The sequence below is a fragment of the Anoplopoma fimbria genome, chromosome 13, assembly GCF_027596085.1.
Source record: "Anoplopoma fimbria isolate UVic2021 breed Golden Eagle Sablefish chromosome 13, Afim_UVic_2022, whole genome shotgun sequence".
NCBI classification, from domain to species: domain Eukaryota; kingdom Metazoa; phylum Chordata; class Actinopteri; order Perciformes; family Anoplopomatidae; genus Anoplopoma; species Anoplopoma fimbria.
The window spans coordinates 25057354-25085190 of NC_072461.1; the positions used below are offsets into that span (position 1 = coordinate 25057354).

The window sequence follows — 27837 nt, forward strand, 5'->3', positions numbered from 1 at the left end:
GCCTTTCACAAATAGTCTTCAGTGAAATAAATCGAGAGACACAAATATTGTAGTTATGCTCTGAATGCTTATAAATGAGATAAAGAGATAGAAGAGAATTACCATTTCATCGACAGGTGTGAGTCAGATTTCTTTTTTGGGGGGAAATCTGGAGCCAAGGCGAAATGAGGAAATATAATGCAATTATTGTCATTTCTTTGCATTGGATGTTATACAGACACTTCTCCTACCTGTTCCAATTTGAAATTGGAAGCCAACAATTTCTTAGTCTGACTGCATCCTCTTGACACCACATAAACAAAAACTTTATTGGAATTGTAGTGAATGTATTTACACTCTGGTCGGCAGTAGTACAAATCATGTAAATCAACGTTATGTGAAGCAGTTTTTATACTTTCAAAGTAAGAATATATTGATTTCCTAAACCTCTATGAGATATTAATATTGACATATATTATTAGGCTGATTTAGTCTGTTCAGTTTGACTTCAATGCCATTATGCTAAAACTTAGCCGTTGGTGACAATATCACTAAATACTTTTGCAAAATCCTGTCTGTCTGTATTGAAAACGATCTTTAATACAACAAAACTTTACCTCAGGAAATGCCTTGAGGAAAAAATAACTACCTTGGATTTCATTTGAAATGATGGAATAGAAATTGCTGCTTTGCAATGCAGCAACCCTCACCCTTTAATTAGTTTTACCGGGCATTACATTCCCTTTTTTTATAGCAGGAATCTGTGCCCTGCATATAAGAATTGGGAAAGTAACATTAAAATTGCTTATTTATAAAAAAGTATATTTTTAGAAAGAACCAAAACTAGACTCACAAGGGTATTCAGTTCAGATACCACCTTTTTCCACAGAGGGTCTTCTGTTTTCTGTCTGCACCGGCTGTATTTTGCATCTGCTGACCTCCGTTTGCTTAGCAAATTAACAGTGTCCTTTAGTATTTTTCTTGGTTTTCACTTATGATAAAATAGCTGAAAAGTACAAGTCAACATTTCCTTTTTTTTTGGTCTCATGATATGTCCTTTTGATCCAAAGAGCACTTTTTTTTCTTCTGCCTGCATTTGTGAAGTAGCACTCCTCAGCCAATCTACTGGCTTATGGTATGAAGTCAGATTCTTTCAGTCATCAGGCAGCCTTTTTTTTATTTTGTATCCAGTCTAGTCTCTGTCCTTTTTTCAATGTGCAACCCTGTGTTGTATAATTACAATAAACAAACCTTGTTACATTGTCATATAATAAGGCTTAATAAGTCTGTTAAATTGGACTTAAATGGTTTTATGCTAAAGCATAGCCCTTGGGGACCAAAAAATGTATTACTTTTGCAAAAATCCTGTCTGTCTGACATTGAAATGAATTATAAAAAATAAAAAATATATTGTTTTGAAAAAGAACCAGAACTTGACTCTAAGTTCAATTCAGGTCACATCTTTTTTTACAGAGGGTCCAACGTTTTCTGAGTGCACCGGCTGTATTTTGCATCTGCTGACCTCCGTTCAGCTTCTTACTTTGCCTGAATCCTTGATATAATGAAGCCTCCTCTCAAGCGAAGCCGCACCAACCACCACTTCCTCCTCTCCTTCTTTAAACTCTCCATCTGGACTTGCTCCTGGCACCCTCATCATTCAGTATTTTAAACTATACTCGTTTTCTTGAATACCTATGTTGAATACACTTCCTGTAAGTCGCTTTGGATAAAAGCGTCTGCTAAATGCCTGTAATGTAATGTAATGTAATGTTTTTTATAAATAATCCACACAAATAGTATGATCAGCTATGATCTGTGTCAACATTTCACATGTCCCCTTAATAACCTGCAGTTAAACATCGTCGTTGCTATGAACAAACTTAACATAACATTACTGCCTGTTTGTCCAACAGCAGTATAACTTAGCAGCTACATTCTTATGACCAAGAATTAAACAATACATCTTTAGGTATGGCCTCTGAATGTTCTTCACTAGTAAAAAAAATAAATAAACTGCAAGCAAGTTAAAGAGATCTGATGTTTGAAAGTAATATTTCATACCAGCTACTCACAGTTTTTGTCACTGTCGGATGTGACTTTTAGTCTTTTGGTGAGAAAGAAAAGAGAGAGTACCGAACATTAAAGCAAATTACAAATGTATCTTTATATATAGTCACTTATGGTAATGTATTGACTCAGTGGTTAAAAGTAAGCACTATGGGCAGCAGAGATCAGTGTGCACTGAGTTAAAGGAGCCACTTCATCCTTAGATTTCAGCCACTCAAAGGAATCAGTCTTATTACTGTAAACTGCAATATGTTGCGTAGTTTCATTGTTTTGTTCTTTTTTTTGTTTCCACTAAAACAACTACTGGGTAAGAGAGAGATTATAGCACTTTATTGTCAATGAGTTAAGACCAATATCTTTTATTAATGACCATTTGGACATTTTGCACAGATGCACCCTCTCACAGTTTGGGCACATTGAAATATATCTCTTGATAAAAAGGCAACACAGAAATGAGCGTGACAAGTTTGAAAAGCATAAACACGACCACAACAATTTTTTTGTACATTGATTCAATACTCTTTACACGTTATCAAAACAATAAAAAAAAGTTCATATACACTCAATGACCAGAGAAATGGGACCCCTGTCATTTTCTGTTATGTAACATGTGATTGCTTTGAATAAAGTGTGATTATGGTCCAGACTGCAGAGGGGGGGGGCAGCCATTGGGTCAACTGGTTTTCCCTGCGTCCTGTAAAGCCCTGTCTGCTATGAATTATGTTCCCGCACAACATAACTGCATTGTGAATTACATTTTAAAGGGAAGTCTATTTTGTGTTGTGCTTTTCATGAATCACAAATAAGTTTCAAATGAGGGAGTTTAGGGTGTTGGATGGTTCAAGGTTTTCAACTGGGAGACTGCTGTTCTTGTCCCGTATGATCAAGTACTTTAGTTGACTTAACATGACCAAGTAGTTTTGATACCTAATCCCAACAAAGTACTCTTGTTGCGTTTTAATTAAATTGTCTTTCAATTTTCGTAATCATTTGAGGCCAAACCATGGAAGACAAAACCTTGATGCCAGAGCTAAACTTCCAAGATTGATCCATGTTTATCCATAGACATGGACATTATGTTTCCTCTAAAGAATGAACAAAGGAATGACCGAAACATAAAAGCATGGCAGAGTTAGCAGGCTAGATAGCATGATACTTAAATGCTAACTGGGTTACAGATATTGACCTGAAAGTAGTTGTGACTTATCTGGCGATATGTGACAACAGTGTGTATATGAACACTTCGTAACACTGCTACTCCACTGCTCATGTTAGTCATACTGCAAAACCTCACCTCAATGAATCTGCCACTAGCTGTAAGTCTGATTCTTTTACGCCATTTATAACGGACGCAACGGTACAAAGAAAAATAGCCGCCACTCTGATTTGAATGTGAATGTCCCCCTTCGCCTGTTTTATTTCTAGGAACGGGCCAAACACTGAGAATGCACAAAGCCTGGTAGTGCATATGATAAAAGCAAGGATTCCTCTCTGATGAATGGTTCGTATAACATTCAAGTAAAAAGTTGTTCGAGGTGGTACCAAACAGAAGGTTCTTTCTTTGGTCACTGGGTGTATGTAGAACACAGAAAGACAGAAGGCAAGCATCCAGCGGCTCAACATGGTAGATCAAGAAGAAGGCAGAAAATAACTCAACGAACAGAAAGATTGCGTCAGAAATCACTCCCAATACAGGCTGTGTGGCGTGTTGGTTGGTGACTTTATACATTAAGACAATGTCGGACATTATTCTGGTCATGGCTCTGCCAAAAGTCACCCTTTGGTCTCAAATTTCCATGTTCTATTGTGGGATAATTTGAGTACACTTAATGGTATACGAACTTTCACTGTACAACTGACACCACTCCAGTATAAAACGACATACATGTATAGAGTTAACGATTTCAGACGCAGCCTTATTGTTACCCTTGATCCACTGGAGATAAATGACACATCCTTTATCATAGTCAAAATATTTAAAAAATAATTACCCTGTATTTTCTGATAAAGTGATAATAAAACAGTATGAATTATATGATGGAGCAATGTTTGCTGTTTCATAGATCTTGAAAAAAAAAAGAAATCATCCAAATGAGTAAAGCGCCATGCCAGGATGAGTTCAATGCACAGATATTGATTAAGTCAATCAAATTATTTGTGAGTGCAAGTTTAGTGGTTGCTATGTAGTCAAAATACATTTTTAAGAATAAAATAAAATAAATACATTTTATAGAGATAGTCTGCCCCAGGACAGCTTTTCGCTATTGCTAATACTTAATTTCTGTATTATATTAGTTATAATATATCAATAATTATAATTGATTAGTTATATTAAAATATATTAATTTATGACTTGGCTTGAATGACTTACTTTTTGTGTTATTTTGCTACCAAATAACAGGGTTCAAACATTTACATGAGCTTTGAGTTTTGACCTTGTATTGAATATAACCATTTTTTTTAATTAAGCTGCTTCTTGAATATTACAATCAACATTCCAGTTTACTGAAATGTTAATCAGGAGTTGCCTCATTAACATGCGTAGTTACTATGACAGCAAATACTCATGACTGATTAGTTGCGTCCTTTCGTGATACTGGTTCACGGTTTAGTCACTGGTCATCATCAGTGTGAAAGATAGATTTTCTATAACTGCAGACACCCAACCAAAACTTGCATAACTCTCACTGTTGAAATTAACATTAAACCAATTTTAATGATGACAATTTGAAAAACAGCCTCCCTTTTTCTTTGGTCACTGGCCACGGTATAAGAGTTATTAATAGACTCTGAGCTGTTCTGATATATGAACAAAACAGACCTGATGGAGTAAATGCCTTCATCCCCAGCTTATCTGTTGTTTTCACAGGAATCAGAGCGCCTCATTGTTTATTGCTTACATAATGGCCCCTCTACAGTTCAGCGCGAGGTCGTCCAGTGTTTTACCTCGAATGCTCTTTCTTTTATGCTAATGACGTACGAGTTTTGTGTGAGCTACCGCTGTAAGGCCACGTTTAGACGGATCTGCAGGAAAAATCACAGCCATCTCACCCATGAATGGAGCCAGGTCGCCAAACACTGCATTTCTACTGTTTACCTCACGATCGTCACGACAAAGTTAAAAGCAGTCGCGGCCGTGGTTACTTTCCATAGCTGTAGAATCCTTTTTTGTTGGTAATATAAAACAGTTGTACAGTGTCTGGGGCTTATTTATCAGCCTTTAATCTCATTAATCTGCCACTCCAACTGGACTTCCTGGCTCATATTTCATTGTCTCACCAGTATCTTAACAACATTATGGCAGAGCATATGTTGTCGAGCGTTTCTGTTACTTTTATTATTTGATTTCATATTCGGTTCATTGCCTCTATCAGTCAAATGTAATGTTGTAGTCCATTTGTTTAAATGTTGTCACTCTGCCAACTTTGTATGCCTCAGTGTGTCAGAGATTTGGGGTTAAATCTGATTGATGTTTTTATTTCATTACGGGAGTTTGCTTTTAACCAGAGGCACAGCAGTCACATATTATAGTAATTCAATTCTAAATCTCTTTCAAATAAAGCAAATTACATCAGATTATGTGAAAATGAAATTATCTTGCCGCATTAATGTCACAAGCAGTTGCCTTCAAAAGCCTTTTTTCATTCTCAGAATTCTTTAAACCTTGCAGTTATATTTTTTTTGCAGACAATCACAGAGGTAATATAAAACGTGTTGAATAGCCCTTCACAATTAAATAGGACACCATTTACTTCCTTTCTTTCTATTAAAAAAAGCCTTCTATCTTCCTTCCCGTAAAAACAGCGATCGACCTTTGTGTCCCGACAAATAAAACTTTAAAATTGGCATTATACACCATTTACGAATTTGTAGTTGCAGACACAAAAACCTACATGCTAGTACACAAGATATACACATGCAGACTATACAGAGGTACCAAGAGTCTCCAGATCCCCAAAATGAAGTTCACAGTAATCAGTTCATACTAGGTTGAAAAATTAAAAAATAAACTGAAACAGAGAGAAAAGGTTTTTTTCACCACAGGCACCAAAAAGTACAAATTCATTACATTCAATAATACTGAAGTGCCACACTTAACATCTTGTTTGTGCCGGATATCTCACAAGCAGTGCTTTGAATGCCATCAAGAGTTGATTTTAGAGGTGATTTTAAATGATTGTAGACACATCAGAGTTGTAAATGAATGCAAATTACTACTTTAAAATTGCTTCAAACTGAAAACAAACACAAAATTCCGACAGAAATGTTTGATACATCTATATTTTGTTTCACTGTATAGTATGAAATGCTAAATTAGAAGCTGAGAGTAGAGCTTGGTATTGAATCTCAGTACAATATGAGGCCTTAAGGGTCAATACAAAGTGTTATGTATTGAAAATGAACAACAAATGATTGATCTAAATCTTGATCATTTTTCTCCTTATCTAAATCAGGAAACTTAAGACTTCTGTATTGGCAAAGTTCATTGCATTCACATGTTGTTAAAAGAGAAGAAAACTGTTACATCATGTTAACATTGCCCCAAATATGATATTGTAAAAAGTATTATTTTGTGATCATCACCACAGGAGTGGAGTCGTTTTGGTATTTATCTCACCCAGCTATAGCTTTGAGGTTAAAATGGGAACAAACCAACATAATCTACTGTTGATTTTAAGTTGTGGCTCATTCCTTAATCAGGCGCATCAATGAAGTTGGATTTCTGATTGGTGGTCCGACTGAAATACACTGTTGCTCAAGCTGAGCTACTTAAAACTTCACAACGCCAATCCAAACTACATTCAGTGGATTCAAAATAATTCAGACTCAATTAAATGCCACGACCTGTGTGCCTCAAAGCTTTGTAGCGGACATCAAAACACTCATAGATGCACTCGGCGTGTTCATAGCATAATAGCGCTGACCCCAAGCAAGCAGCGTGGGCTCAATGAGGAAATGTGATCTGGCTCTTTTTAAAAAGCGGTCAAATCCGGGTCACAAAGGGGGCTCCTTGCTGCGTATGTTCACACATCAAAAAGCCAAACCAGAAAGTGGGAGATGAAGCCTTTTCTCTGGGGAAGTCAAGGTCTCACTGCTGGATTCAGTAACAAAAAGCGACAGAATGAGTCATGATGGGCACAAAGAACAAGGGTGAGAGTACAGTGTAGAGACCAGAGGTTGTTAGAAAACTCTTAGCAACCGTGTCTGGTGCCATCTTGGAGGTCCCATTTAGTAATGGCTTGTTTCATGATCCCTGTGGTTTTTTTTTTTTTTTTTTAAATGCACAAATACGTATAAGCATTGAGACTAACTTGATCCAGCAATTCATAACCTAACTCTTGTGACTCCGATGTGATGGCATTTGACCTCAGCAAGTTTCATGTCACACAGGAGCTAAACTGTCTGAGGCCTGCAGCTCTTTGGTGAAGAACTGGCTGGCTGCAAACTCAAAGTCCGTTAGCATTAAACTTGGCTGAGTCGTCACGGCAGCAGTGGCAGTTATGGCGGTGTTGAATTACACTCAGCGGCTCAAACAGCTTAAATCTACTGTCAGGGCTTTACTTCTGACCTTTCACTCCTCTCGCAAGTAGACTAATGGCCGATGTTCAAAGCATCCGACTGCGCCACAGCAGGAAACTCCCTTGTGAACGTATAGAAATGGATGTATTAACTGGCAATTGACTTGAAAGACAGTTAGAGAGACAGATGGAGAAAATCGAGGGGGTGATTCCCTCCCTGTTCTGTTGGATCAACTATACTTTGTTTTTATGCAGCCGGATTCACGATGGAGTCGTTCTCATTTGCATATTTTCTATCTTTCTGTTATTTGATACCGCCGGCTTATAAATGGTCTATGTTGACCAGTAGTCATTACCAAGCTGCTGAGCTGCAGATAAAAATAAATAATTTATAATCGCAAAAAACCCCAAATTTTTATGACAGCCGCTGTGCTGTGAGGTCGGCTTTATTGACATTTAAAATCATAGAGAAATGTAGAACGACTTAAGATCGTCATTATCAAGTTCAGCCAAGAGGCATGAAGGAGCCGGAGCTTGTAAAATGTAAATGTCAGCAAAATGTGTAAAATCAAGAACAGATGTTTCTTCTGAAACGTTTTGAAGTGGACACTGAAATAAAGCATATGTATGTATAATTTATAGATGCAAGTTTTAGCAGATGCAACAGTAGAAAATAAATGAGTAGGTGCTGGCAGTAAAATGGCATCCTGCTAAAATGGCATCCTTTCCTGCTCATCTTCTTAGCAGTATGTCTAAACACAGCCCTGCTCTGAATAACTGAAGTTGTGTTTCCTTGAATTGATGCCAATTGATCTTAAGTGTCTGTTCACAACATGTAAGAGCAACAGCAAGCTGCAGAGAGTTCACCACAGAAAGAGATTTACCAGAATCTGTGTTTTAAAGGTTCTTATAAACAGGGTCGGATAAAAGAGCTTAGGACCTCCAATATGGCCGCCAGAGAGTACCATGTCGCTTTTAGATTATTGTAACCTTCAGTCTTCTACAAGTTTGTTTTTCTTTTACAGTTTTTACATCTTTTCTTTAAAAAAATTCAGAATGGGCACCCCACCAACAGTAAAGATTTAAAGTAAGTAAAACACCTTTGACCACCAAGGTTGTTCGGTTCACTACCCTGCATGAATTGTCCTAATAGTCGGTTTGCACAGACAGATTCACAGTATCACTTGTAATCTAAGCTTTAGACTCAGTAAAACACTTACAGCAGACGATACATTTTCCCATTTACTGTACAAGACTGTTCATAGAGATAAAAATAAAACAACAGCAAAACACTTCATCTGATATTTACATGGCACATTCATTACAGGCTCATGAGATATTCATGAATAAATAATACTAAATTCAGCATCATTACACCTTTCTATGTACATGTTTACAGAGCAGATTTCAGAATAAAAGCCTGGATAAAAAAATATTGTTTTAACTAGATGGTTTGCATACAATCATAATCAAGCATTTTTCTTCTCTCGTCTGTACAAAATGTTATTTCAAGCCCAATTTAAAAAAAACAACAACAAATGAAACGGTGTCAATATGTGCCTCCGCTGCAGAATTGGCTCCATCTATTTGTGTATAAACTTTTAACAGGTTTCTTGTTTTAATATACATGTTTGTTCCATCATTAAATAAAACGGTAATTTAGATGGCTATGGAGAAGTATTTTAACTGACTGAGACAAACTAACGATCCTTCCATGTCAAGTAGAAGCTCTATAATTAAATTCTCATTCGGGTGATTCAAATAGGTCTACTAATTGTTGGCTGTTTTCCTTGGTTGGAAACACAATCAACAGATAAATGGCCACAAAAGGGTTGATGAGATTGATGCAGCCGTACAGGTTGATGTACTTCAACTCACAGATTTAACTCTTGAATCTGCATATTTTCAGTTGACATTACAAAAAATGTATTTGCTGTCCAGTTAATTTAGAGCAAAAAGCGTTTGTCCAAAGGCATATTCTTTTGTCAAGTTTTAGAAAAAACCAGCAACACCTGGCAGAGCGGATACCAGTGGTTTCCAACATCATACCAAAGTATAATTAACCTCATAATCAGCATAATGAGCCTTAGTCATTGGCATGCTGTCAAAGCCTCCTGCTGTAGTTGGTGAGTGGTATGAGGAAATATTTGTGAAAATGGCAAGATGATCACATTTATCAGCCAGATGCTGTTTCATCCCATAATAAGGACAGCAGAACCACAGGGAAGTGTTTCAGAGAGACTGAACAGATAAACCCACTGGGCTCCTTTTATAAGCAAACAGCGGGGACATTAACTCACATTTTCCTCACAACAGGTTTAGTTTTTAAAGAAGAAGAGTACAATTCAACTATTTAATATAAAAAGTACAGAAAAACTGAAAAAGCAGCTTAAAAAATGCAATTGCAGGTCTCAGATCCAATAAAAACAGAGATGGGAAGTTATTTTTTTTAAATGTAAAATTTCGATTTAGAAAAAGTACAGTTATGAAAGAGCTCTTTTCGGATTTCGGATTGAAAATATTGTTGAATTTTCGGCCCTGAAAAGCATTCTATGTTTTTCCAAGTGACTGTAACGGATAACAATTACATTCATTTTTTTATTTAATCACATGAAGCGTTTACATGTAACTAGTTACTTCCTAACACTGCTAAACGCTGACGTTTTGAGTTTAAAATGTATGTTTTAGAGGTAGGTGAACTAACACACCGTCATTTCTACGACATGCTGCCGTCACGAGGATCGGTTGCTCAAATCCATCATCCCTCTGTTGAGTTTTTGTTTTCTGAACTATAATACTGTTGCGTAAAAAGCCATTGTGCTGTATGACCATGGTCAAAGATGCCTGAAAGATATATTCAACTTCTGTCGCTGTTTTAAATCTTTGATTTTATGTCTGAGCCCTTTTGATTTTGAAGCCTTGTTTGAAAGCTACAGAGGTTTTCCTATTCAAGGCCTATAAGTCCTTTAATAGTAGTGAATCATACACAAATGCAAATCCATCTAATGGGCCAATCTACATGAACGTCTTGTAAATTAATCTAAGTGATTTAACTTTTGAAATCTGCTCTGCCACCATAGTACATACATGTTTGATGCATCTTTATACATTTATACAGGTTATTTAAGGTGTGTAATGGAGCAGGTCAGTAGCCTGTTATCAATGCAATTATCAACCCATCCTGATTGATAGGTGATGCTCTGTCCAACGAGATTGTTTTTCTCCTTGTTAGTATCTACAGTTCCAACAGCACAACCTGCTTCCACTTTGAACACGGCACAATATGTGCAACACACAACGTGTGCCTTAAAGGTGTAAGGAAAGGTCAACGACCAAAGTGAGTATTTCCTCTTCAAATTGGCAATTTAATCTTTTTTTTTCAGAAGCAAACATTGAGAGGTAGTTTGCTGCAGGCCAGTGAAAGGATTAAAAGCTTTACACGTCATTTCATCCAGTTTTGTCCTCGTTTTTTGAAAGTATTCCAATAGTCTCCTACAAACTACGCATAAACGTAAACTTCAGAAAAACCTACTCAGGTGAGACATTACTTACGCCCAGTGGAGGATTTACGGTTGAAATGATGGATGCAATTTTCTTGAAACGTGTTCGCCTTTGCTTATCACACAGAAGAGCGTCTCTGCATCTCCTCAAATAGACACCGCAGTCACTCCTCCACTGCTGCCGGACGCCTTCTCCAGGTCCTCCATGACCAAGTCCTGCTCCGTGACGTGGTTGATCCGCCTAGAGCAGTTCTTATCCAGGCTGTTGAGAGAAATGGGCTCCAGGGTGGTTTGCGCGTTGTTGGCGGGGAGCACGGAGTTCCCCTGCAGCCTGTGCGAGTACGTTTTCCTCCGCTGTCCGTCCGCCGTGCACAGGCTGAACTTGAACACAGCTTGAAATCCTCTGTGGAAGTTCTCGTTGAAGAAACCGTAGATGATGGGGTTGACGCTGCTGTTGAAGAAAGCTAGCCAGTGGGCAAAGGGGTAGATGTAAATGTTGATGATTCTGTACTGCTGCTCGGTCAGGCTTGCATAGTCGCTCAGCATCATGAGGGTCCACAGAGGGAGCCAGGAGAGGATGAAAAGCAAAGCGACTATGAGCAGCATCTTAATCACCCTCTGCTTTTTCTTTGACACGGAGTGACGGTTCTCGTGGCCCGGCTTCCCCCCCGTCGGGACCGCCGTTTTGAAAAGCGTGATGCCGATCCGGGCGTACATGATCACGATGAGCGAAAGAGGGGCAAGGTAGATGTTCGCGAACAGGACGGTGGTGTAAACTTTCCTCATCTCCTGGTTCGGCCAGTTCTCCCTGCACCAATAGAACGGGCTGGTTTTGTTGTCGTAGCCCAGCAACACCCGGATGGTTTGCTCCTTGGTCACTTGGAGCATCACGCCAGAGGGACACATGATGGATATGGCCAGAACCCAGATAATGACTATTATCAAGGAGGCTGTGGAGATGGTCAGCTTTTGCTTGAACGGGTAGACGATGCATCTGAATCTGCAAAAAGAAAAAAAAAGATTGGATCAGGAAGGCGCACGTAATTCACCTGATTTTATAAATATCTTTCCCACAGGAAGTTGAGTGACAGAAAAGAACATTCACTTAAGATGGCACTGCAATGTATGATTAGAGTTACTGTAAATCATGAAGGGAAAATTCCAGGCTATATTCACATGGAGAGTCGTGTATATATATATATATATATATATATATATATATATATATATATATATATATATATATATATATATATATATATATATATATATATACACGACTCTCCATGTGATATATATATATATATATATATATATATATATATATAGGAAACAAGCAAATTAATAAACATTTTCCTTTTGTATTGCGGATCACTTTCAGAAATAGGGAAATAATTAGCCCGGCTCCCTGTGTTGCTCTCATTGTGATTCACGACTTTCTGTTAATTAAAAGTAAATTGTATCTGCGGCAAACTGTGCACAAAGGTTGTCTTTGTGCTTTTTAGATGAAAGGCTCACCAAGTATTTGCAAACAAATGTCAGATGATGTAACCCGTGGAACGTAATGCACAATTAAAATGAAGGGTTTCTATATCTGTGCCTCTGATTTACAACTTCTATGCCATCATTTGAGCATTAATTAAGGAAACACTCATGAATCTCCACCTACATGTGTGGATTCTATTGAGACTCTATTTCTTAGCTGTTTCACACAAAATCCACAAATATAGGAAGTGTGTGACTCGTAAAAAACGGGACTCGTGGCTCGTAAAGCACAATGCGCAAGTGATTTGTATCTGTAAATCTGTGCCTCTAACAAAGAGTTGTACAAATACATTCTCACGTTGTCATGCTTTATGAGCGACAACGAACTCAACAAATAAACAGCATCTGAGCTCCAGCTTAGCAACGAGCAGCATGTCGGCTCGTCCATATGATCTCTACATTGTTTTTACGTTCATAGAGCATGCAGGGCATAAATAACGATTCAGCGCTGCCAATCCATATAATGGTGGTGAAAACCGCGTGGGCCTAATGGGGTCAGAAAGTATCCATGGACGCATGAATGACAGAGGTAACGATCGACTGTTCAATTAGCCGAGGCTTCTGTTCTTCTTTTATTCAGTTTGACATCTACTGTGGAGCGCTGAGTCCGCCCTGATTTTGTGAAATTTGTGTGACACACAACGGCGTAAAACAGTCTCAAAAGGATCCACATGAATCCAATGTGATTCACAAACACATTTACAATTTAAATGTTAAAAGCTGACGATTCACAAATGAATATAAGGATTGTGATAGTTATTAAGCCAAGCATATGGGGATGATTTAGTAAGAATATGATGTATTTGTAAAACTCTTTGAGGGTGTACGAGTTGTAAACTGAAAGCAAAATTAAGATTTAATCTGAATTTATTTGTGCATTGTGTTTTCAGGACACGAGTCACGTCACATTTAACCAGTCACATGCTTCCTGTATTTGTGGATTTCCTGTGAAACAGCACGGTAAAAGAATCTCAAAAGATCCACACAAGTAGGTGAGGAGATTCACAAATATGTTCCCTTTGTAAAATGCTAAATTCAAAGTACAAATTATAGTTAACGGGTGAAAATTAGAGGCACAGATACAAATAGAGATATACAGGAACAAAGCTCTTTGCATGCATTTGTGCATTACGTTTCATGGGATACATAACTACTAATGAGACTGTTTGCATAGCTCATAGATCATTTGAGATTTTCAAACATTTTTTGAACAGCACTGATTTCTGAGCTTGGCAATCAGCATGCTGTATAGAGGTGTGCTCTATGTGAGCCTCCATCGGCATCAGCAGCAGTGTTTGACTGCAGCCTGCGACAGCCGAGCCAGCAGCAGAGTGAGACAGTGTCAGGTGACCTCTCCTCCTCTATAAGCTGTGACAGCTGTTGTGGTGACTAAAATACTTTTTGGCTTTCCATTTGATGTCAGACCCGTCATGCTTTACTTCCGTTACTTTTTGGAGCTGAAATCATTTTGGACTAACCACATCAGTGACCCTCTTCCTCTTTTCTTTCTTTTGTTTAATCATTTTTTCTTTTCTTTTTTTATTCTTTGGAATGCCACTGCAGAAGCCTGTCAAAAAAGGCTCTGCCCTTCTTCTTCACTGTCTTTTCTCATCATCTATCATCTGTGACATCTTGATAGGTTAAGATGGAGTTGACACTGCACACCTGCAGACAATTCCACTCTAGTTTCATAGGTGACTTTATGATTCATAAACACAAGCTTCACCAAATCTGGAGAAACTCTCTTCATGCAGAAACACAGGAAAATGTAAATGCATATATTTATATGTTCAATCTGTGCAAACATTCTAGCGCTGCAGCTATCGAGTAATTTAGTAATCCAGTATTCTACTGATTGAGTATTCATTTACAAAAACTTTTGCTTTATTAAGGAGCAATTGCAAATGTGCAAAAGAGAAAAAATGACAGAACAACTTATTGGTTTCAACATTGTTATTGCCTAAATTTCAATCAAACGAAAGCTAAACCCAGTCAGGGTATTTTAGGTCCATATTACACTCTTGGTTTCAAGGAACCAGACTAATATTTTGTTTAACAACAAATAATCCCACCCGTCCTTAAATCAGTGTAAACCGTCCAAAATTCTATTTGTCAACCTTCTACCTTGTTATTGTCATCTATAGTGCCTATTTGCATAAACATACACATTTCAAATTAAAAGGAAATACATGATTTGATAAAAGAAATTGTGGCATTAGTAGTTTTAATGATGTATTATAAGCTACTTAGAGCTCGTGTTAAACAAGTCATAAAACATCTCCTTCAAACAACCGTATAAATTCAAAAACTCAATTTTACAAGATTACATTTGAACAGATCATGATAGTGTTAGAATTTAATAATTGATTAAGTACCAGAAGCCTTTTAATGTTGTGGCCGGTCATAAAGTTACATCATCAAATATTGCCCCTGCCCTGCTATAAAAAAAACACCTCTATGCCATTGTAATAAAAAAAATGTTTTGGCAAAGCTGGAGGCTTTAACTGTGAAGTAGCTGCAGGTGTTTCATTTACACACACAGTTTTAGACAGAGAGGGAAAAGCACTACAGGTGGGTTGACTCGAGCTCTCACTGAGAAAGACTCTCGTGATTGTTAGTTTGAAAAGAGACACATGCAGAGACATCCAGACGGATTGAAGTCTGAATGACTGGAGTCTGTGGTGTTGTTGGTGTTGCAGAATAGAGGAAAGGAGGCACTGTTGTTGTTTTGCCTCTCGTCATCCCAACATAGTGTTAGCATGAGAATAGTAGTAATAGTCACATCAGAATAGATGCAGTATCTGGCTTGGCTGTGAATGAATACTCTGGCCAAAAGGGCAAAGAAGAGAGCCCATCCATCCATCCATCCATCTTCCGTAGCCGCTTATCCAGTTAAGGGTCGCAGGGGTGCTGGAGCCGATCCCAGCTGTCAATGGGCGAAGGCAGGGTTCACCTGGACAGGTCGCCAGTCTGTCGCAGGGCTGACATATAGAGACAAACAACCATTCACACTCACATCCACACCTACGGGCAATTTAGAGTCTTCAATGCACCTAAGCTGCATGTCTTTGGACTGTGGGAGGAAGCCGGAGAACCCGGAGAGAACCCACGCTGACACGGGGAGAACATGCAAACTCCACACAGAAGGTTGTCCAGCCCGGGAATTGAACCCCGGCCCCTCTTGCTGTGAGGCGACAGTGCTAACCACTACACCACCGTGCAGCAGAAGAGAGCCCCTTATCCTTAATCTTTATATGGCTGGTGACACGTAAGGTGACTTTGACTTTTGGGTGTCGAAGCATTTCAAACTCTCTCCTTTCCAGCGGTGCAAAAACACCCTCCAGGGATTAAAAAACGTGGCAGAGTGACGTCACTGTGTCTGCGGACCGGGCCGTGATGAAACGCCAGATCTGTCATTTTTCCAGCTTGCAGAGCCGCTTTAACTCCACCGGATGTTTTTGTACGCCCCGACCCCCACCTCGTGAGATTCTGCAGCCTCCTCCAGTGGTTTATCAAGTGATTAAGCAGGATTAAGAGCCAGCTGGTGTCATCTCCATCAAACAGGATTTAGGGAATTCAGCACCATCATTCAAAAGAGGACAGGCGCCCAAAAAAAGATGAGGAAGCTGTTCAATCCTTGATAAGTGATGGGAGATAACATAAAGTTAACTATTTCAGTTACTTGTACCAAAAATATCAGTATTCTGATGCAGATCTTGAGTCCTTTTGTAGATTAAAAGCTTGATTTTTTTTTTTTTTTTAAATACTGCTTGAAAAACCAATTTTTTAAATAATAATTAATAATATTTTTTTGTAATCATAAAATACTCTTTCCTTCAGACACATTGCATGCCTTGCTGTCGGTGAGCTAAAAAAAATATTTCTCTTTGCTCACACAAAGTGAAGAAATCTGTGCTACTGGTAATGTGAGGAAGCATTTAAATTGTGTTAATTCTCTTGAGAATCACTTCCTAGCTTTTTATGGAGCGTCAGACATGGAGCGTGTCTTACACTGGCTGAAAAAGGCAGTGAGATCCAAATTGAAGTTTCAGGATAAAAGCAGTGAATGAATTGAAACTTGACTTTAGAATATTTTAGCACCTTAATAAAAAGGGGTCGTGCAGCTTTTGTGGCGTTAAGTGTTCCTCGAGTGGTTTCTGGTTTTGTCAGTTCTTTTTTTTGTAAGAGGTGCAATTCAAGTGTGAAAGAGGACATGTACTGTTCTATGTAGCAGCAGCAGCAGTAGTAGTGAAGCACAGCCACAGTACCTGTCAACAGCAATAGCCACCAGAGTGAAGACGGATGCTGACACGGAGATCCCTTGGACCATGCCGCTCATTTTGCAGACCAGGCTTCCAAAAGGCCATCCTGTTGACAGGGAAGATGCATTCAGCTGATTTACGGCTATAACAACACGTCAAGACGGAACAGCAGATTGTGTATGAATTCTGTCTCAAAAAGATTTGACAACCATGAACAGAGTACAGGAGAGCTGGAAGGGGTAACAATAACACCATCTGTAAGTGTTTCTGGGGGAACAATCCCTGTTTTAGTGTCACTTTATCAGGCTGACTAGCAGCAGAGATGATGACAGTGTTTCTCAAAGTAATCACAGGCTGCGGACCGTCCTCAGAATAACCTCTGGCTTCTGTAACCCTGTAACTCGTGCTTGATTTTCATACACCTTTGTCATAAATGTTGACTGGGAGTGCAAAGCTCTCCGGCAGTGGTGATTAATTGTATCAGTGACATAGAAATGAATCAGATAAATAAGATGTTGGTTGTTGCAGCTAGAGAGATAGAATTGAAAGGGGAGATGTTCAAAGGATTTTATGTGGGAATTTCAGCAATTTTACACATAATACTCAGTTGTATAATCTATTGTGTGGCTCTGAAGTCTGAAAAGAATCCAACCCAGGGTTATATCTACTTGAAATGTAAGATTTTTAAGAGTAAGCTTGCATTACTGAAGGTGTAGGGTTTTGAAATAAGGGAGTGAAAGCCATAGAAATTGTTGGTATACGATAATCTAGAATTAATGAGTTTAACCCATACTGGTGACTAAAATTCTGAATATTGAGGGAATATTAAGAGGTTCTTCTTTGCATTTTTTTACTTTGCATAAGAATTTTCATAAACATTCAAATTATCCACATTTTATAATATCTTCTGGCATTAATACACAATCCAGTTTGCTGCAGTTAAAGGGCCAGTCTGCAGGATTTTGGGGGCTCTATTGGCAAAAATGTAATATCAGAATTATGATTTCATTATTGTATAATCCCCAGAAACGTGTGGTGTACTCGTTAGTGTAGGATGAGCCCTTCATATGTACAAAGGGAGCGGATCCTCTTGACAAAGGCAGATACAGTTCAGAAAGGAGGCGGCCCCCTAAGAGACGGTATGTTTGCTGTATCTGTGTCACGTTGGCTTAGCAACGCACTCTAACAGATCCGGCAACTAACACCTAGATGACTAATATTCCGTATGGCTGTAAGCTGTGTAAATATCTAATGTTGGCAATAGAAAATATGAATGCATTATGCAAATATAACCCAATCTGCTTTCATCCATCAACAAAACGTTTACAACACTTCCAAAATAGGTGACGGGGGGGGTGTGGACTATTTCAAACCATTGACGGAGCTGGTAATGTGTCATCTTTGTTATAGAACATCTTTGACCAAGCCTTCCTTATTGCACCGCCATGTTTCTACACTAGCCCAGAACGGACCGAACACTACTCAGAGAGACCTTTCACGTTTTTACGTTCCTCAAAGGCCACCGTAGTTCTTTGACATGCTTTTGAAACTGAAGTAAAGCTTCAGAGGGCGAAACTGTAGTATCGACAGCCGCTATCTTACATCTATTGCTCATAAAGATGTGTCATTATCGTGAGGATGGCCTCTGAGCGTGGTGAACGGTTTTACCCTCTGTCTTGGAAAGGGAGGAGTGAGCAGAGGGTTTTTAGGTTGGTTGCAAAATGCAACCACACTGTTAAGATGCCACCAAATCTTACACACTGTCAACACAGAGAAAAAAGGCGTTGTACTCAAACAGATGTTTTGGTAGTGTTTGTCCCTTACATTATAAAACCAGATTGAACGTACAATGAATAAGAAGCCGTCAGTGAAGAGCTCTTTCCACTACATAGTGAGGAAACGTTTACATATTTATTGGCATACACGAAAACACACCACTAATACTACTACTACTACAAACACCTTTAAAGATGATAATCTGTCCGTGTTATTTGTCTACACATTATCAGTGGAATAATTGCTTACTGTTTGCACTATTAATGTTTCCACTGCCCTGTTTACACGCCCATCTCTAGAAGATGTGGTATATTTTTAGGTCTTGCACAATACAGCGAAGGCCCCCTTTGTCCTTATATGGGAAGAAGATGTGCCGGATACCAGGGGCTGAAGGGTAGATGTTTAGTTTAACAGCGCCCATCTCTAGAAGACTTCATAATCATTGTGCTGTCGGGTGGGGTGATGCATGTACTATATAATAAGATGGTGAACGTAACAATTAACTTAAAGGTCAGCTCCTTTGTTTCTTTTTCTTTTTTACTGTTATTTACATTTCACCTTTTTTTTTCTTCCTTTTTTAGAAGGAACATGCAGTACTTTGTTCCTTTTGACAGCTTCTTGAATGTTTGTCAAAACGGAAACTTCCACCTTAGCAGAGCCAGACTGTCTCCTTAGTGTAGGAAGAAAACACTAATTACCACCGTCTACACCTCTGATGGATCTGGAGCTGCCCACCAACTGCATATCTTATATCACAACCCACAAAGATAGTCCACTTCGGTTTTTTTAAGAACACTATCGCTTTCTTTAACACAAATAGGACTTGTGTACTGATCCTTCGTTTTAAGTTTCTTAAAACAATTCAGCTACTAGTATTTAAAACATTTTACTTTCTTTGCAGATATAAACCAAACACTAATACAACTCACTTAGGGCTCAACAGTGGGTGATTAAAACTGCCCAGAACATCATCTGTACCCATCTACCCATGTAGCTTTAGTGATATTGGAGGTGCCTGCAAAAGAGCTTAAAGGATATTAAAAGACAATAGCCACCACCGCCACAACCTGTTCGCCCTTCTGTCATCTGGCAAGCGATACAGAGCAATAATCTCAGTACCACCAGCCTTCAGAGCAGCTTCTGTCCTCCGTCTGTGAGACTCCTGAACTCATCCTCACCCTCCACTGCGCCTATGTCGCACAAGGCCGATAAATGAAACTTTAACCTTCTTATTTATCATGCAGATGTTAGACAAGTGTGATAATGCAGTCCCGTTATCAACATTATCCTTAAAAGCAAATTGACCGTTGATTGGAGGATATGTAAATACTTTTTGGTGACATCGTCCCTTTCTTCTCCTTTCTTGTGATGTTTCTTTCACATGGTTAACAAATTGCAAGGAGCCAATAAGCATTGATGCAAATTACAAAACCCCAATTATGATCCATTAAAGCATTAGTGGGCGTCAACATCCAAATGCTGCCTTAGATCAAAGCTTTCTTTGATAGACGATGGCAGATTGCTAGATGTCCGGTCTTAACAAAGCACTCAGAGGCCAAAAAAGAGGCTGCAGCCTGTCAGACTTACTGTACCGACGGAAAGACGCACATAGTGCTCTGAGTAAGAGATGTGTCGTCTTGGGTTTCCATCAAACATCATAGACCACAGACACACACAGAGTCAGAGAGACACACGCGTCACGTCACTGATGAACATGTCCGAGGGATATTTAAGATCTTCTTTGGAATTTTTTGAAGGCACTGAAACGTCTAGAAAATGTATTTGGAACCAACACTGGTCCCTCTGACTGGTGTGCAGCACTCAGCTGTACACTGAGACATCAAATGACATCCGACAGGGCTGTCATTAATAAGTAATCGATTACATGGATTATAAAAACAGTTGGCCCGGGATTTTATCATTCGATAGGTTGGAATTTATGTAGTGATGAACGGCTAGCGCTGAGGTGTGGGCAGTAAGCCAGCAGATTGATTGATTGATTGATTAGCTCAGTTGATGAATAACAGGAAACGATGCTGCTTCCTTGAAAAATGAAACTGACAGAAATAGCCTCTCTGTTTTCTTTCAGTTTTGTGATGGATCAATGTATTCTGCGACCTGTAATTGTGTGATTATCTGTCAAAAAGCTAATTGGCTGAAATAAGCTCAGAGAGAGACAGTATGAATTGGCGTCATAGAGTTTTTTGAATATTTCCTACTATTAGTCAGAGACAGTCTAAATTTAATTTCTTTCTTCTTATGGTGGAAGAGGTACTCAGATATTCTACTTACACGAAGTAAAAGTAGAAATACTGGAATTTGAATTCACTCTGTTACAATTTAAAGTCCTGCTTCCTTTTAAAATAAACCAAGTGAAAGTATACGAATATTATCAAAAAGTATCAAAAGTAAAATAAGCCATTATGCAGAATGGCTCATTTCAGAAAAACTAGATTAGTATTAATAATGCATTAATATCTGTAACATTAATGTTGCAGCTGGTAAAGGTGGGGCTCATTTTAATAACTTAATGTGTGGCTTGGTATCATAATCTATAAATATACATCAATGTACTATAAATTTGAATCTTCAAAGTAACTAGTAACTTAAGCATCAAATAGATGTAGTGGAGTACAATGTACAAGTATTCAGTAACAGAAAATGGAAATATTCAAGTAAAGTACGAGTACCTAAAAATTGTACTGATCACATATATTTCCCTTTTTATTCTCGGTGCACGGATGCATCCCAAATGTGATTTTTGTAATGTATTTTTTGAAGCATTTATTTTAAACGCCCTAAATAATCCTATTAAGTCTTCTTTTTTTATCCCATTAATAATTAGTTTATCCAAGCAATACTAGCCGGATTCATTGATTTTCAAAATAGCCGTTGGTTGCAGTCCTAGTCATGAAATAATTAATAATTAAGCCTTTATTAGTCCCACAATGGGGAAATTATTTCTCTGCATTTAACCCATCCCGGAGGAGCAGTGGGCTGCAATGAAGCGCCCGGGGAGCAACTTGGGGTTAGGTGTCTTGCTCAAGGACACCTCGGCATGTTGCCGGTAGAGGGGTTTGAACCACCAACCTTGTGGTTACGGGACAAGCGCTCTACCTCATGTGCCACAAAACGCCTCCTGCTAGGAGTATTTGTAGATGTGCTGAGATCTGCTCTCTCCCCAGCCTTTCTTCAAAGCTTGACTCGACTTGACCCTCACAGGCACCACTTTCTCTGTTACTACCACTCTGCTCAGATTTGAGAAGTGCAACTCTGACTGCTTTGCTTCTGGCAGTTTCTCCCTTCACAGCAAGAGAGTTGTGTTTTTATGTGCTGAGATGAAGGTTGCCCTCCCCGTCGTTGCTTGGTTTTTTGGATAATCAGCTGTAGGAAGAATCTTCCATATCCGTTGAATGCCAGCTAACTGGAATGACTTATGTACTTCGGTTATGTCTGCTTCTCAACTATATACCAATTAACATTCTTGAGTTGACAAGTTGACTAACAAATTACCGTACAATTGACTGCGGTACATAGCAATTTGTTAAGGCTCTTAATGTTCCTTTTGAACGTTTTCATCAAAAACAACATGTAGTTAAAAAATATTTTTAAAAAGCTAGTTAAAAATTCTTAAAAAGCGCATTTACTTCTTCTGTAGGAATATGAATATAATAATTTATGAATATGTGAATATTTATTCTTTCAAATTTAAACTAGTTGAACTGCAGGAACCCAATATATCTCCATTCTCAGTGTGTGTGCACTGGAGGTGTCAAGTTTCAACATTACACTTGTGCACGTTTCATACTGGGTGTCTCAAAATCATCTCGCACACAATAAGTACATGAATCTTAATAGGAACATGAGCTAGATGACAAAAAAAATTGGAAGTGCATTTCACTCAAACAAGAAATTGAAAGCATGTTCAGTGTCACACTAAAAGTGCCTATTTTCTTCCATCTGATGCCTGTTTGATTGCTTCTTTCAGTGCACTTTTGCAAAAGGAAAAGTATAGAGTAGCAAAGTGGGCAGAGCTGCAGGTTACAGAAAGCATTTTATTTCTATTGTTAATTCCCATTTGAAAATGTTCTGCTAGGTACAACCTCAATTTTCAGCAACTTGGAAACACAAAACAATTTATTTGAAATGATTTCCAATGAAGGCATCCTCTTTGTTGAGCACACTACTGGCTATCAGCATGCACTGTACACAAAAAGTAAAGTTGTATTTTCTCCTTTCAGATAAACCCCAAACAAAAGATATATAATTCCTGATGAAGCATACTGTTACAAAATCCCAGTGCTGCAGGAAATGTTTTCCACTTCTCTCCGGATCGATGCCTTTCTGATTGTTTGTTTCTGCACTGACAAGCTCAGGATCCAGTGGGGCCTTAAACAGACACATGCTGTCTTTTGATTTGAGTCATGACGAACAGTTGAATCGGCCACAGATGATTCTTTGGCATCAACAACAGGTCAAAATCCTCTCTTGACAGACACGGCAGTTATGTGGTCTGCCACCCCTGTAGTTTAGGCTTTGGTTGGGTTTTGGCAACTGGAATGATTCAGTTGTGGGTATGGAAAGATTGTAGTTACATTTAAAGGAAACCAATGTTTATTGCTAAGTTTTAGAGTTTTGCTTTTGGAGTCACTTATTGGATCAGCAGGGGAAAAAAGGGCACAAATGTAACTGTTAGAGATGCCCGGTAGCGTTTTATTTTCTGCTACCGATAGCAGTAAAGACAGATTGGCTGACACTTTTTCACCAGCGTCCCGGAAAACTGCCCTTTCAAATGCCCTAACACTCTCTGTAAACCATCAAAAAAATCAATATTTTATCCTCTTACCTCATTATAGCCATCTCAAGTGGTTAATTACATTGAACCACACAATTCAGATTGTATTTTTATTGATAAATTAAACCTGGGCATTATTTGTCAAAATAAATAGACCTCGGCATTATAAGTTTTAAAAATGTGCTAGGTTAGTTAAACTGATGATAATTCCCTCTCCAATATATATTTTATATTGCTGTGAAAACATCTATAACTGTATTTATTTAAGTTCCTAATACTACATTTTACAAGATGCCTTTTAACACGGTTTGTTTCACCACTAACTCATACTTTCATTTGTCTGGGGTAGGACGGTCTCATGACAAAGAATCTTAAAAGCTAAAGACCAAAAATCATTAAAATTGCATCATCCCCACATGGCTAAGCCTAATGTTTTTGCTGTTCTCTCTTCATCCGTCCAGACCAAAGAAATGTCAAATCTAAAAGGCAAATTGCATGACATTTATATACACTATTATGCTCCCCAAGGGATAAACCATTTACATGTCAGATACTCTGAGTTTTCCTTCAATGTCAACTTTGCAAAAAGAAAAAGGTCACAATCTAATAGGCTCAATGAGCTATAATCTACTTGGCATATAAATACTCTCCAAGGAAATGAGCCCTTTTGTTTTTAATGACCCCATGGCTTTCCCTTGAGCACCACCCGCAGGTTCCCCCCCCCATTACTGGCTCTAAAAATGGTGAAAGCCATAGTATTTTATGGTTATGTGTTTGCATCAGGAACAGCAGAAAGAACTGAATTTCTAAATAGTGAACTATGTTGATGTAAAATAAAAAAAAATCCAAACAATGTCACCATAAATTTGAATCAGGTATTGTAAATTAATTTCTACTCATTCCCTTTTCTACATTTAGATTAATAAATCATCTCAAGGTGCGACAGAATTCAAAATTACAAACAAACATCTCTTACAGTTCACATTGTAAAGTATGCATTATTAATGCATTATTTTTGTCTCAGCACCAGCATCCAGCTTGGCCGGGGGGGGTTTTGATTTCGGGTTTAATGTCCCTTTCTCTTGAAAGCAATATCTCAGGAACACTTGGAAGGAATTTCTTCAAATTTGGAACAAAAGTCCAAATGGACTCAAGGATGTACTGGTAGGATTTTGATGGTCAAAGGTCACTGTGACCTCACGTTTGGCCCATTCTCATGAATGCGATATCTCAGGAAACACAAAGAAATTTTGTTCACTTGGCGCTTCTTTTGGCCATACCTCAAGAATTCATTTCTTGTGTCTAACAAGATAAAATAATAAAGTGATGTAATTTTGGCAAGTAATGATTATAAACTGCATCTTGAATTGTTGGCATACAATCATGATCCTAGTTTCTTCCACAGAGAATTTTATTTTGTGCTCAGTAAAGGGAGATTTCAGCCCTCGCCCTCTAATCTGTTTCGGAACCAGTCAGATATGAACAAACATGATGGAACTCTTCTGTCGGTTTCACTGAAACCATTTTCATTTTCACATTTCTGGATCATAGTGTGAGTTCATGCCACACCTAAGAACACACCAGTTATTTGCAGGTGAAAAAAACTATATAGGAGAGCGAGACAGCACTATTTACACGGAAGCGGATGTTGTTCTCCGGTGCCTTCTTGCTCTCTGCCAAAGAGATTATTATAAAACTTTGCATGATTTTAAATGTAATTATCTAATGCAAAGCTTATAAGCTCTCACTCTTGTTTACTTCTGGGAGCTGCAAGCTGTCCATACTATTTCAGGATTTAATTCTAAACTATGTCATTGTAGAGGGGTCTGATATGTTTTTCCTGCATTTAAGAGGCAATATGTGTATTATTTCTTGTAGTATTAGCTATTAGATCATAGTACCCACTTAACATATTCTCTGGAGGTGAATAAGGCCATTTTGTTTATCCACAGTCACTGTAATCACAGCTCATTTTTCTGTTATTTAATTGACATTCTTATGGATAACAAAAGAGAAATGCTTGCAGGCTTTATTTTAATGGTACTTTCAAGCGGACTCTCCACACTGGACAAGATCCAAATCAAACTCCTCTCAAGAAGTTTATTGTCCTCTGAAAAACTGACGGTCTATAATTTAGTCCGTTGAGAGGAAACTTGGATCCTCCTGATTTGTTATTTATAAACTAAAAAGATAAAGTCATTTCAGCATCTCTGGACAGCCTGCGGTATATGAAGACTCTAAACTGCCAGCCACTATCACTTGCCCCTTTGAGATTTGTATCATCAAGAGCAAACTGTCAAGTCCAATCTGCACAATTTGTAAAAAGCCCTGGTCGTATCCCTGCATGCAGAGAAGTCTGCCTGACTCCTCCATGACAAATCACTATTTTAACTCCTCTGAGCCTTCGTCACTTTCGATCACCTCAGGCTGTTAAAAGAAAAACAATCCTGAAGGTTCAAGTTGCGCGGGATGGCCTCCAAGTACCTCTTGGTAGTCTGTAATGATGGAAATCTACACTGAAAAACAAAGGCAGCCCTGCAGAGAATAAAATAACAGTGGTGGTAAGGGATTAGGGAACAAGGTTAATGAAAGGATTGACAGGGCTAGCGGCCATGTGGAGCCGTGATGCATCATGATGCACCAAAAAGCTGAATGTTTAGATAAACTACTTTGCCATGTTGATATTTACGCATAGTGGTCCAGAATTATGTAAAAATAGACATAAGGGGGGGCACCAGAAGAAAATTTGAATGGTTTATTCTCTGTACTGTAGCCATTTTTAGGATATCTCAGACCCCCTCTGCAACTGACTGACGCACCAAAGCTCTCTTTGATCATCTGTATGAGACGCACCAGGCTTTCAACTAACTCCGATGTAAACCCACCCACGCTATTATTAGACGGTCAGAGCAACAGACCTAGTATGAAGAGAGAAAAAGTCTGCATAGCGCTCCAGATCCATGTGAAACCAAGTAAAATGTTAATATCTTTTACCTTACTTTTGTTGCATTACTTATGTACTTGGGGTCAAACCAAGTCCTTCTGCTGTTGCTTAAGTAAACCTAAAAACTAAGTAAACTTACATTGGAAGTCTATTTTGAAAAGTGACCGTATGTATTTGACGACTACTGCACTGTACGTTTCCTGTGAACACGGAGGTTTCTCTTGAAAGATTATAATGAATGTAACGAGCGCAAGCTGACAAGCGGTCTCTGACACGCCCAAAACTTACGCTGGACGGGTACCTCGAGCGTCATAGTTTGCAGCTTAGTGCCATCGACCAAGCTGGGAGTGAGAATGTGTTGTAACATGCAAACACTACTGCTCAAATGGCAAGATATTAGAGCTAATTATTCCTTCATTTGCCTCTCCAGAGATTTGTTGGAGAGTTCTGGTCCAGACCATCATTAGGAATAACTACTTACAGATGTTTGTGGATAAAATTTTGAAGCATGTTAGCATACCATCTCAGCATTAAACTGCAACTGAGGTTTACAGCTGTTAACCAATGCTTTTTTGAAGTTGAACTTTGAAAAGTTGTACTTTTGACCTCTAGGTTGTCAATCAAAAGTCATCATCCTGAGGTGATTTAGAACGTCTTTACCAATTGTAATGGCAATGAATCCCTCAAAATGTCAGCCTGCTGGTGGCAATAGATGAAAAGTCAGGTGATAACCAAAATCATTAGGATTTATCATCTGAGTACCATGAATGTCTTAACCAAATGCCATTTAAATTCACCTCAAAGTTGTTGGTATTGAGTTACAGTTTTTGAAGCATCTTGTTATGAGATCAAATGTTGAAAATGTTGACCTGTTGGTGGTGCTAGATTATACAATACAACCTCTGGAGACCATAAATGTCTATTCCAAATTTCACAGCCATCCATCGAAAAGTTGTTGCTATATTTAGGTCTGGAAAGTGTTGAAACAACTTCCTGTCTGACGACAACACAGCCACCTTGACTTGAAATTCTTTTTTTTGACACAAGTTAAACACAACAACAGCACAATGAAAGCTTCAAATTACTGTGCTGCTCACCTGTAATTATGTTGTCTAGAAGTGTTGTGGGCATGCAGAATATCCCGACCAGGAGGTCACTCACAGCGAGGTTTAAGATGAACAAATTGGTGACGGTCCGCATGTTTTTGCTCCTCAGCACAATGAAACACACCACGCCATTTCCCACCATGCACACGAGGAAGATCAGCATGTAGGACACGATGAAGATGGCTGCTATGGACGGCTGATGCAGGTAAAATCCAACGTAGGTGATGTTGCTCCTGGGTATGACGGACTCCAGCGAGGAGTTGTAAAATGTCCAGTTGTCATGGAGTTGAGTCAAGTTGTTCTCAAGTCCTTCATTCATTTTAAACCTGAAAAGTGAAAGATGA

General features: G+C 38.6%; 2 protein-coding genes across 4 annotated transcripts in view; one reads left to right on the plus strand and one right to left on the minus strand.

The window, feature by feature from the left end:
- adamts3 (ADAM metallopeptidase with thrombospondin type 1 motif, 3) overlaps positions 1–27837 on the plus strand; it is a 230648-nt gene that overhangs the window by 166323 nt on the left and 36488 nt on the right. The window contains exon 22 of one of the 3 annotated variants that reach the window (XM_054610316.1): positions 27603–27632. The exons of the other annotated variants lie outside the window; for them this stretch is intronic. Coding sequence (XP_054466291.1) covers positions 27603–27610 — 8 coding nt within the window. The 3' untranslated portion in view covers positions 27611–27632. Of the gene's footprint in view, positions 1–27602; positions 27633–27837 lie in introns of those variants that run through there. 3 annotated transcript variants of the gene reach the window in all.
- npffr2a (neuropeptide FF receptor 2a) lies at positions 11213–27812 on the minus strand. Its single transcript, XM_054610317.1, has 3 exons — positions 27485–27812; positions 16879–16978; positions 11213–12065 (listed from the first exon to the last, which is right to left on the minus strand). Exons 1-3 carry the CDS (start codon positions 27810–27812, stop codon positions 11213–11215), a joined length of 1281 nt encoding a protein of 426 aa, XP_054466292.1.